The sequence below is a fragment of the Sturnira hondurensis genome, unplaced genomic scaffold (genome assembly GCF_014824575.4).
Source record: "Sturnira hondurensis isolate 20B ecotype Veracruz unplaced genomic scaffold, ASM1482457v3 Scaffold0008761, whole genome shotgun sequence".
Classification (NCBI taxonomy): Eukaryota; Metazoa; Chordata; class Mammalia; order Chiroptera; family Phyllostomidae; genus Sturnira; species Sturnira hondurensis.
Genome location: NW_028081392.1, coordinates 2,599,962 through 2,612,583, shown reverse-complemented (window position 1 = coordinate 2,612,583; position 12,622 = coordinate 2,599,962). Strand labels below are relative to the sequence as shown.

The 12,622-nt window shown below is 38.4% G+C and overlaps 1 protein-coding gene across 2 annotated transcripts in view; it reads left to right on the top strand.

Annotated features, from left to right (window-relative positions):
* The window catches only part of P4HA1 (prolyl 4-hydroxylase subunit alpha 1), an 87,677-nt gene that overhangs the window by 50,726 nt on the left and 24,329 nt on the right, over nt 1–12,622 (top strand). The window contains exon 9 of one of the 2 annotated variants that reach the window (XM_037055869.1): nt 523–593. The exons of the other annotated variant lie outside the window; for it this stretch is intronic. Within the exon in view, the coding sequence (XP_036911764.1) occupies nt 523–593 (71 nt within the window). The remainder of the gene's footprint in view (nt 1–522; nt 594–12,622) is intronic. 2 annotated transcript variants of the gene reach the window in all.

Below are 12,622 nucleotides of genomic sequence, written 5' to 3'. Positions count from 1 at the left end.
AACTTGTTGACTTAAAAGTTGGCAGTGGAAAGTACAGAGTTATTTTTCTGATCTCTCTTCCAACTGCTATTACTTATGAATTTAGTTGCCTTATACTTAGCCAGAGAGACTTAACAACAGTCTTGTCTTGGTGAGAGTTTTCAAAAATGAATTTAAAAAGACAGCTAATTTTTCTTTTGTCAAAATATTTAAAGAACATTAAACTTCTAGATCTGAGAAAGTTCCTGTGAAACCAGTGCTATAAATCATTTACATACAGCTTCAAATGATTATTTTTTTTAAAAAAAGTGAAAGGACAATAAATCTACAACAAAAATTTGTCAACTCGTTTTCTCTTGATTTGGAAGTGGCTTTTCTAATTGCCACCTTTCTAAATGTTTTTTGCTGATTTGAAACCATTACCTACCATCCAGACCAATCTGAACCCTTCCAATCACCTGTGGCTTGGCAAAACAAAACAAAACAAAGTCCAAAATTGCCTGCTACGTGAGTAAGTCCTTGTCCTTTCTCTTTTTTTTGTAGCTGAGCCGAGCTACAGTACATGACCCTGAGACTGGAAAATTGACCACAGCACAGTACAGAGTATCTAAGAGGTAAGGGAGTAATGCAGAGAATTTTAGTCATATTTGGATCATTTTCTTTATTGAAAATCTAATTTCCATAAAATCCATAATATGGTTTCAGAGACCTAGGCTTAGGCTTAGGTGTGACAAGCCTTAGGCTGTTGGTGACAGCCATGCCTGCATTTTCATGGTGGACTGATAAACAGACATGGTTATGGCGCAGTTTATGGATTTTCCAGGGTAACTCACTAATTTTCAGAATCTCTCCTGTGACTCCCCAAACTTGACCAGCTAAGTGGAGTTGTGTTCTCCTGTTGGAGAGGAGCTCCCAAAGGCTCTTCACAGAACAAGGCCTAACTCAATCTACAGTAAAGCAGGGGTTGAAAAATCTCTGGGTCACCCAGCAGCTGTAGGTATTAAGAGAGTAAATGTCTTCAAAGATTATATAACAAATTTTTTGCAAGTCAGTTGGCTTTAAATTATTTGACTTTCACAATGTTTAAAGAGAATCTACTCAAGTCTAGATCACTGAAATAATTTTTAATAAGAGATAACTGTGTAATTTATGTATGGAAGAACGAAGGAGCTCACAGAATAAGTGACAATATTCCAACAGAACTCCTTTTCCATCTCTTATTTATGTGTAGAAGGTTTCTTAGCTACCATAAAAGTGAAAATAGAATTATCACTGAGCTGAATTGTCTCATTCTAGCAACGAGTCATTTATTCACAAATGTACTATCTTGACAGCAACAAAAATAAGCCCCATCCATTTCAATAGGAACATTTTAATATATTTTCACTTTTTATATTTAATAATGATTGTTTAATCATGTTATTTAGGTTAACTATATTACTGATGATTGTAATTAGGCATTCCAAAGACATTTTTAACACACTTTAGTATTACAGGAAATTTATATTTTATAAATTTATATAGTTATTTTTGTTGTAGAGAAGTATAATATGATTTTTAAAATCATAGACTAGGCATAGAAATACATCACCTTAGGACAAGGCTTCTCAACCTCAGCACCATTGACAGTTTGGATCAGAGAATGCTTTGCTGTCAGGGACTGTCCTAAGCTTTGTAGGATGTCCAGCAGTATCTTCCACACTCAGTGGATGCCACTAGCACCCTTTGCCCTGGTTGTGACAATCAGAATGTCTCCAGACATTGCCAAATGTCCTCTTGTAGGCAAAATCTTCACCACCATTCCCCAGGACTCCATGTCTCCAACCCCATGGAGAACCACTGTTTTAGGGTAAGAATAGAATGAAAATGGAAGTCCAAGGGACAAAAAGAATGATGTAAAATTGTTAAGAATAAAAAACACTTTTCATGCACTTTTTTTTAAGTAGATGATGATGGGCATCAAATCATTATGGTACTTGGAGTCCGGTGGATACATTAAAAAGTAATTTTTCAGAAATTACCACTATTTTCAGTATGACAGAACTAAATCTGTTGAAACTATTATGTTAAAAAAATTTTAGTTGTCAACTGGAAAATTGTGCGAAGGAGTACATAGATTTTAAAAACTGTTTTAGGAGATACTCGTATTAAAAAAATGGGATATTGCTGTGGTAAGTCATAGCAAACGTGCTATGGAGGCTGAACAGATTGTGCTGATGCGTTTACTTACTCTTTTTGGGCAGAACTGTCTGTTCTTCATGTGTTAACCTTCATCATCCCCAAAAACAATCTTGGATTTTTAACTGCCTGCCCTATACCCCTTGCTTCAGTTAGAAGACATAATTAAACATTTCTGTAATATGATTTTGATTCAGGCACGCTAATAGATGGTAAGGATTTGCAGAAACTAATTTGTATTGTGCATTGTAATTAACTAATTTTAAGTTAAGCTTAAGCTAATTTTCCATTTTATTACAGGACCTTTTCTATGTCTAAAAAAATCAACCTATTATTGAAAAAAAACCTTAAGCTGTTATGTATTTTATCAGAGATTGTTGTTGCATGGTTTTTAGGCATTTTTACTATCATAAGGCTTATAATCATCCAAATTATCCAGATTTGGATGCTTTTAGGAAATGTGTAAAGCAAAATTTCATGAGCCTAGTGTTTTGAAAGTCATTTTTGGAAATTTTTTATATGTACAGTAGACCTTTTGAAAAAATATCCAGCCCACAGAGTCATTGGATTCTTACCAACAATTAAAAATAAATTGTTCTTGGGAAGGTGACATACAAATACTTTTCTTTAAAAACTAAATATTTCTAAACATTTTGAACTTATTTTTTAAATATTCTAATTTTATAGTTTTGAGGAGCAAGTTTATTAGATTTTTGAGAACAGTACAGTCATACTTTATATTACATATGGCAGCAGAAAAGATGTCGTAGGTAGCATTAAAAGTATTAGAACATGGTGCTCGCTTCAACAGCACATATACTAAAAGTATTAGAAGATGGAGTAACACCAGAATGAATTCACCCAGTCTTGGCAAAGTATTCAAAGAGTGTGTGTGTGTGTGTGTGTGTGTGTGTGTGTGTTTCTGCTCAAAATGACCTAGTGAAAAAAGGAATTCCATAGCAAGTGATTTTCATCTTTACTCTGGAAAATTGTTCAGCAACCCCTTTAAAAATAAAAGGTATGTTGAAAGAGAGGGTCTTAACTGTTAAAGAGGAATTTACTCTATAAAATGTCCAATACATTTAACATTTTAACAAAGAAAAAGTTTTTACTATTTTCAGGATTTATAATTTATGTTGGGATATTTTCTACCCATCACTGTAAATGTGAATTTTGAAGATTTCTACAAGCGAAATAAATGAGTATTTTATGTTTCCTTTGTGTATTATACCTCTGAAATAGGCATCTTAAATGCAGAATAGAAGAAAGAATTTATGTGTATTTTTTAAAAGGTTTTATTTATTTTTAGAAGGGAAGAGAGGGAGAAAGAGAGGTAGAGACACATCAGTGTGTGGTTGCATCTCACACCCTCCATACTGAGGACCTGGCTCACAACCCAGGCAAGTGCCCTGATTGGGAATCAAACCAGTGACCCTTTAGTTCGCAGGCCGGTGCTCAATCTACACACCAGCCGGGGCAGAATTTATGTGTTTTGATGTTAATTAATGTAACTCTTTTGCTCTGGACACATCTGTATTTGAAAGGGTCAGAAGGGAATTTCATATATCTTTATTTTGAGAAATTTCTAATTAATTACATCATTTTCTGTGGAAATAAAAATATGTGTCAGTGTTCTAGCAAATAGAATCTGGGCAAAAATATGTGTGGAAATCCATTACTGTTTAAAAAAAAATTATTTACTTTATTGACTGTGAACTTTTGGCAAGTCATCTCTGTCTTTGCCAATATTAAAAAACCCTAAAAATTTACTAGAGCTAGTGAATGGAGGAGTTAATAATTTTGGCTAAATCAGAGGAATGGAATTTTAGTTTTGAAAGGTAAGCATTCAGTTATGTGCACCAGATATCATATATTGAAAGAATAGCCCTGGCTGGTATGGCTTCATGGATGGATTGAGTACCGGCTTGGAAACTGAAAGGTTGCAGTTGTATTCCCAGTCAGGGCACATGCCTGGGTTGCTGCTGTCCAGGTCCCCAGTTGGGGGTGTGTCAGAGGCAACTAGTTGATGGTTCTTTCACACATCACAATGTTTCTCTCTCTCTCTCTTTATCTTTCTCTTCCCCTCTCTCTAAAAGTAGATCAGTAAAATCTTAAAAAAAATAAAACAAACCACTGAGTACCAGAGCAACCCCGATTTATCATTATTTATTGCAGGAAAAAGAATTCCAGATCCTGCAAAATAGATAGTTAACATATATCACAATATCATTGTGTCCATTGAGTTTTTAGCAAGATTATAACTGTAAATTCAGAGCTCATTTTTTTAGACTCTCTGATAAGTCTCCAATAATGTTGCAGATTAGCAGTAATGGTTTAAAGATGGGACCCAGATGAATAAAATGTTTTAAATGAATGGAGTTCATTAGCTAAGAAGATTACTATATTTTGAAGAGGTTTTTACATCAAAGTCAAATGAAGTAACTTCCCATGTATTGGTAGAATTCATTTTCTTTTCTAGTGACTGTAACGGAACCACAATTAAGATATTAGTGTTTTTTAAAATATATTTTATTGATTATACCATTACAGTTGTTCTATTCCCCCTCCCCCCACACACTCCCTCCCCCACCATTCTCCCCCCCTTAGTTTATAACCACGTGTCTCAGGTTCTTTAGATTCTATATTTCCCCCACTATTCTTGCCCTCCCCCCTATCTATTTTCTACCTACTGTCTATGCTATTTTCTGTACCTTCTCCCCCCTTCTCCTCCTCCCACCCCCCTGTTGCTAACCCTCCATGTGTTCTTCATTTCTATGGTTCCACTCCTGATCTAGCTGTCCTCTTGGTTTGCTTTTGTTTTAGGTGTGGTTGTTAATAACTGTGAGTTTGCTGTCCTTTCACTGTTCATATTTTTCATCTTCTTTTTCTTATATAAGTCCCTTTAGCATTTCATATAATAAGGGCTTGGTGATGATGAACTCCTTGAACTTGACCTTATCTGAGAAGCACTTTATCTGTCCTTCCATTCTAAATGAAAGCTTTGCTGGATAAAGCAATCTTGGCTGTAGGTCTTTGGATTTCATGACTTGGAATACTTCTTTCCAGCCCCTTCTTGCCTGTAAGGTCTCTTTTGAGAAATCAGCTGACAGTCTGATGGGTACTCCTTTGTAGGTGACTGTCCCCTTATCTCTTGCTGCTTCTAGGATTCTCTCCTTCATTTTAATCTTGGCTAATGTAATGATGATGTGCCTTGGTGTGTTCCTTCTTGGGTCCAACTTCTTTGGCAGTCCCTGAGCTTCCTGGATTTCCTGGAAGTCTATTTCCCTTGCCAGACTGGGAAGTTCTCCTTTATTATTTGTTCCAATAAGTTTTCCACTCGTGGCTGTTTCTTTCCCCCTTCTGGTACCCCTATAATCCAGATGTTGGAATGTTTAAAGATGTCCTGGAGGTTCCTAAGCCTCTCCTCATTTTTTTGAATTCTCATTTCTTCATTCCTTTCTGGTTGGATGTTTTGTTCTTCCTTCTGGTCCCTTCCATTGATTTGAGTCCCAGTTTCCTTTCCATCACTATTGGTTTCCTGTGTATTTCCCTTCATTTCAATCAGGTTAGCCTTCATATGTTCCTTTAATTTGTGACTAAAATCAACCAGTTCTGTGAGCATCCTGATAAACACCAACAGTGTCTTGAACTGTGCTTCTGAGAGGCTGGCAATCTCTTGGTCGCTGAGAGTTATCGGCTCTGGGACTTTGAGTTCTTCTTGCGCCGTCTTTTGGGCTGTTCGTGCCTGTTACGAATCAGGATAGGAGCCCTAGGTGTTCACCAGAGCAGGGCAACTCAGTCACTGGGTTGTGATGCTGTATGTGGGGGCAGAGTCAAAGAGGAGCAATGGCAGTCGCCTCTGCCGCCTCCTGCCGCGGCCCCCACAGGTGCCGCAGCTGCCACCATCACTGGGGCCCACGCGTTTCATCCCACTGTACTCGAGTGTGCCACCGCCATCAGCTCTCCACCACTGGGTTTGCCCCCTGGGGCCTGCATGGTCTGTCTCACTGTGCGCGAATGTGCGACCGGTCGGTCTGCCCCGCACCCTGACTGGGTCCGGACTACTTGCGCGCCTAGGTCGGGGGATCTTTCCTGCCCGACCCTGCTCTGCTACTGGCTCCACCCCTCTTACCGTCCCGGTTGAACGGTTCGTTGTTGTTGGGCTTCCGTATAATTCAATTTTTCTGTTCTTTGGCTGTGTCTTTGTTCTCCAAACCTTTGTTGTATTCAAACTTGGTTGTGGGAGAAGGCACAGTATTTCCACCTATGCCTCCATCTTGGCGGAAGTCCAAGATAATAGTGTTTTTAACCTGCAGTTGTCAATTACTTTAACTGCTAAACGTCAAACCTTCCATTGAGATCATTTATAATATAATAAGTGTAAATTAAATCTTTTTTAAAAATTTAAACAATATTTTTGCCTTTAAGATTGGCAAAGATTTAAAAAATTGATACTGACAAGTATGTTATGAAATGGGCACTCTCATAAACAGTTTGTGGGAGTAGAAGTCTGTAGGTTTTGTTGGAGGTCAGTTTGGCAGCATTTACTAAAATGTGAACGTCATCAAGCAGTTCCACATCTAATACTTATCCTATAGATTTTTTACAGAGATATTCCCACAAGTGTACAAAGATATACAGAAATTTTTGTTACAGTATCATTTGTAATACAGAAAAAGGAATAACCTCATTTAACCAGTGTTTAATTGATAGACCTTCATGGTCATTTTGCAATTAAATGCATTTTTATTTTAAAAAGAAAAGCAGTAGTTTAAAAAAACAATGAGGGCTGAGAATGTAAAAGTGGTACAGTTGCTGTGGAAAATAGTCTGGCAGTTCCTCAAAAAGTTAAACATAGGATTATCATATATATGATCCCGAAATTCTACTTCTAAAGGGTCTATACCCAAAAGAATGGAAAGGTGGGCCTCAGACAGATACTTGTACACCCATGTTCACAGCAGCATTGTTCACAAAAGCCAAAAGGTGGAAGCAACTCAAGTTTCCTCTGGTGGATGAGTGAATAAACAAGATGTCATATATACCTGCAGTGGAATACTGTTCAGCCTTAAAAAGGAATGAAATTCTGATACCATGCTACAACATGAGTGGACCTTGAGGGCATTGTATCTAGCTGGAGACGGTGGGGATGGTTGCACAACTTTGTGATTGTACTTAATGTCACTGAATTATAAACTTAGAATTGGTTAGAATGGTAGATATTGTCCTCTGTATTTTACTTTATTTTAAAAAGATGGTGAAGGCGGTTAATTTCATGTTACGTGTTTTTTCACCACGGTAATTTTTTTAAATGAGGCAGTGCTATATGTATTGACTTGAAAAGATGTCAGAACTATGTTTGGGGGGGAGTATATGTGTATATTGTGGTGGAAGATTGGAAGGTGTGTGGATTCCTGTGGGGTTTTTTTTCAGTTCTATGTTTGTTTATACAGAGGGAAGATGTTGAGATACTCTATACCTTTTTGTTAATAGTGTTTACCTGTAAAGAGAGGGACTAGGAAAGGGACTTCATATATTTTGGTATTGTTTGAAAGTTTTGTAAGTATTTCTTTTTTTGTTGTTGTTCAGTTACAGTTGTCCTGCCTTTTTCCCCATTGCTGTCACCTACCAGGTTCCCCCCACTTCCACAGTCAGTCACCCTTCTTATTGTCCAGGCTATTTCTTTTTAAAACAGTTTTATTGAGATACACACATACCATCCAGTTCACTCATTTACAGTATACCATTCAGTTTATCTGTTTTATTCATCTGTTGTTAGACATTTGGATTATTTCTACTTTTTGGCTATTACAAGTAATGCCACTCCGAACATTAATGTATAAGTTTTTGTGTGAACGTAAGTTTAAATTTCTCCTTTGTGTATACTTAGGAGTAGAATTGCTAGGTCATATAGTAACTTTGTGTTTAAACATTTGAAAACTCCAAAACTTTTCCAAAGTAGCAGCACCATGTTATATTCCCACCAGTTAGGGTGGGGGGTCCAGTCTCTGTATGTCCTCACCACTTGTGATTGCCTCTGCTTGATTACTGCTGCCCTAGTGGGCGCGGCACCGTATTTCATTGTGGTCTTGATTTGCATTTGCTGGGTGGCTAATGATATTGTGGATCTTTTTTATGTGCTTAGTGGAAATTTGCATATTTTCTTTGGAAAACTGTGTATTCAGATCCCTTAACTATTTTTAAATTATCTTTTATTGAATTGCAGTAGTTCTTTTTATATTTTAGATTTGCAGACATTTTCTCCCATTCTGTGAGTTGTCTTTTCACTTACTGGATGGCACCCTTTGAAGCACCAGTTTGTTTTTTTTATTTTCATGATGTCCAGCTTATTGTTGTTGTTTGTACTTTTGATATTACAGCTAAACCACTGTTTAAGATCAAAAGATATACACCTATGTTTTTCCTAGAAGTTCTATAATTTTAGCTCTTACATTTAGGTCTTTATTCCCTTTTTAGTTATTTTTTTATATGGTGAGAGTTACAGGTTCAACTTCTTTCTTTTGAGTGTGTGAATCCAGTGTCCCAGGACCATTTGTTGAATATAACAAACATTTCTTACATTTGCAATTTTAAAAGTATAATGTGAAAGACTGAAATGGTCATTGCTAAATGGTAAAGGGAAGGTGTTCTCCTTGGTAGCAGGGGACTTCAGGCTGGAGGGTGATCAACCATAGTCAAGGAAAAGGTTAACTATAATAAGGGAAGCAATAACTGCTGAAATGAGGCCCATGGAATTAGAAAGTGTGGATTCAAAAGCATAGATAGAAGATCCAACCTCTGTGAAACTGAAAAACAAGGCTTTTACCAAAGTGCAAGAGAAAAGGTAAGAATAGCTGCTTAAATATTGGTGGTAGCAAGGAAAGAAGTTGAATATACCAGAAGTAGAAGGCAGGTTCTCTTAGGGTGTTAGGTTCCAGGATGAAGTAGGGACAGTTGTCTTGTCAAGATATATTTAGTGTAAAACTTTATTAGAACACTTGCCAATTATCTATAAAAATCATGTCAGTAGTTGGTTGCTTATGAAGTTCAAAAATCAATCAAATTATTGACAGGCAGAAAAAATATGTACATTGTTCTACTGTGTTAGTTCAACATACTACATTAGTTCTGTATACTTCTTACTGAGAAACTCAGTCAGATTTTGGGAGAAATAAATTTTTTAAATATTTTATTGATTATGCTATTACAGTTGTCCCATTCCCATCCACCCTGCACACCCCCCACTCCCTACACTCCCCCCGCTTTAGTTTATGTCCGTGTGTCATAAGTTCTTTAGCTTCTACATTTCCCACACTACTCTTGCCCTTCCCCTTCCCCTATTTTCTCCCCACCGTCTATGCTACTTATTCTCTGTACTTTCTACCCTCATCTCCTCCTCCCACTCCCCTGTTGCTAAACTTCCATGTGATCTCCATTTCTGTGGCTCTGCTCCTGTTCTAGCTGTTTGCTTAGTTTGCTTTTGTTTTAGGTGTGGTTGTTAATAACTGTGAGTTTGCTGTCCTTTCCCTGTTCATATTTTTTATCTTAGGATTTATCTAAGAAATTGCATATAATAAGGGCTTGGTGATGATGAACTCCTTGAACTTGGCCTTATCTGAGAAGCACTTTATCTGTCCTTCCATTCTAAATGAAAGCTTTGCTGGATAGAGCAATCTTAGTTGTAGGTCCTTGCCTTTCATGACTTGGAATACTTCTTTCCAGCCCCTTCTTGCCTGTAAGGTCTCTTTTGAGAAATCAGCTGACAGTCTTATGGGAATTCCTTTGTAGGTAACTGTCTCCTTCTCTCTTGCTGCTTTTAAGATTCTGTCCTTATCTTTAATCTTGGCTAATGTAATTATGATGTGCCTTGGTGTGTTCCTTCTTGGGTCCAACTTCTTTGGGACTCTCTGAGCTTCCTAGACTTCCTGGAAGTCTATTTCCTTTGCCAGTTTGGGGAAGTTCTCCTTTATTATTTGTTCAAATAAGTTTTCCAGTTGTGGCCGTTCCTCTTCCCCTTCTGGTACCCCTATAATTCTGATGTTGGAACTTAAAAAGATGTCCTGGAGGTTCCTAAGCCTCTTCTCAATTTTTTGAATTCTTGTTTCTTCATTCTTTTCTGCTTGGTCATTTTTTTCTTCTTTCTGGTCCACTCCCTTGATTTGAGTCCCAGTTTCCTTCCCATCACTATTGGTTTCCTGTATGTTTTTCTTTATTTCACTTAGCATATCCTTCATTTTTTCATGTAATTTGTCACCAAATTCAACCAGTTCTGTGAGCATCCTGATCACCAGTGTTTTGAACTGTGCATCTAATAGGTTGGCTATCTCTTCATCGCTTAGTTTTATTTGTTCTGGAGCTTTGATCTGTTCTTTTATTTGGACCTTTTTCTTTTTTTGTCATGACCTGTTTTTTATGTAGTGAGGGGCAGAGCCTTAAGTATTCACCAGGGTTGGGCAACCCACGTGGCTGTGTTATGACACTGTATGTAGGGGAGGGGTCCGAGAGAGAACAATGGTGCTTGCTCTGCTCTCTGCTGGATTTCAGTTCCTTCTGTCACTTCCCTCAAGCAAATTGGGCCCTTCTGGTTCTGATTCCCGTGTGGGTGGGTTTGTGTACATCCTGAGACCCTGTGGGTCTCTCCAATGAACTCTCCTGTGAGGCTGAGAGTCTCTCCCAGCACCTCAACCCACACAGGTGTTTTCAGTCCGTGTTTTGAGACTTTATTTCCCCCACGTTGGAGCCCTGGATTGCATGGTCTATGTCTCATTCCCCAGTTTCACCTGGTTTATCTGCGTGCAAATTTGGGACTGCTTGGTTTACCAGCCACCTTGCACACCGCGCCCGTCCACAACCCACTGCCTCCCTTAGTTCGCCCACTGCCACCCCACGCCTGGGGTCTGCCAGCCACCGCCTTTTTTGCCGTGACCCCTTTCTGCCCAGCTGCTCTTCCTACCAGTCTGGATGGATGTGTCTATTTTAACTCCTTGGTTGTCAGACTTCCATACAGTTCAGTTTTCTGTCAGTATTCATTTTTTTGTTTCTAAATGTTGGTTGTCCTTATTTTGGTTGTGCGGGAGGTACAGTGTGCCTACCTATGCCTCTGTCTTGGCCAGAAGTCTCGGGTGAAATAAATTTTTAGTATGTTTATCAGCTATATCCTTTGTAACAATAAAATTCTTGGATCCTTCCTATTTCTGCTAGATTGAGGAAGTTTACTCTGCCAGTCCGTATAAATTTGCAAGAGACCACCAGACAAATAATTATGGTAAAGTAGAGTAAATCTTAGATTAGTTATAGATGCATTCATTCAGCAAATATTCTTGAGCATCTCCTGTGTGCCAGGCACTGTAATAGGTTCTGCAGATACAGTGATGAGCAAAACCAGGCAGAGTGTATATATATTTGGAACTAGTAGTTAAATGAAGACATCTTATCTGAAATAACAAATTAATGTGTAATTACTGTGGTAAATGTTACAAAGGAAGGATAATAGAGAACTATATAAACTTCAGTGGCGGCTGCCTGCTCTACTTTCAGGTGCGTGAAGGTAGTCTCTTCCTGAAGTGCTTCAGACTGCAGGCAGTTGCCAGGTCTGAGATTCATGGGGAGCTATTAGCAGCCCAGGATTGTTCTAGGGGTACAGCGGCTACCATTCTCTATTCTGCCAACCACTAAGGTGATGCCCACAGTAGCATCTAGCAGGTGCCTACCAAAGTCACTGTGATCCCATTAGGTATCATAGGTATGGAGAACATTTTATTTCATTACATTAAAGAAAATGCTAGGCGTATATGCAGGGAAAGACACTTCTTTAAAGAAGCAGAGTGCCAGCAAGACCTCAATCTTGTGAGGAAATAGGCTGAAGAGGATTCCCAATTGGACTGGGATATTCTGAACCTGTAGCATCTGGGAATGGGATGGATGACATGTGCTGGTGGGTGTTTCTAGACTAAAGGACCATGGTACTGAAATAATGGCAGGGCTACCCGGGGAGGGCAGCATTTGCTGAAGATGTAGTTTCAGTAGTTAGGAAATGCAGGGAGGTTGGAATGAAGGTATACTCCTTGAAGGTTTTTCAGGGAGGCACAGAAACACTTACTTGGGTGTTCTACAGAGGAAGATATTCTCCAGCTTTGTTGATACTTAACTTTGATACCACAGTTGGGCACAAAGAGAGAGAGAGAGGGTTATTGAAAGATGCAAAATAGCATTGGGTGCTAAAGTCATCTGTTTCTGATACACATTGCTCTAAGAGACTAGTGCTGCTGAGTGGACATGGGTGTAGGTGGTAAGATGTGGCAGTGTGGGATTAACAGATGATAAACAGACTGTAGCCTCATCAATTCCTTCAACAAACAATACTTACCCCCCTTAACCTATAAAAGGATTTCTAGGGAACAAATTATTTCCTGTTATTGGCCCTGTAGTCTAGCTTTATTTTTGTGGTAAAAGTAACTTACTTTAA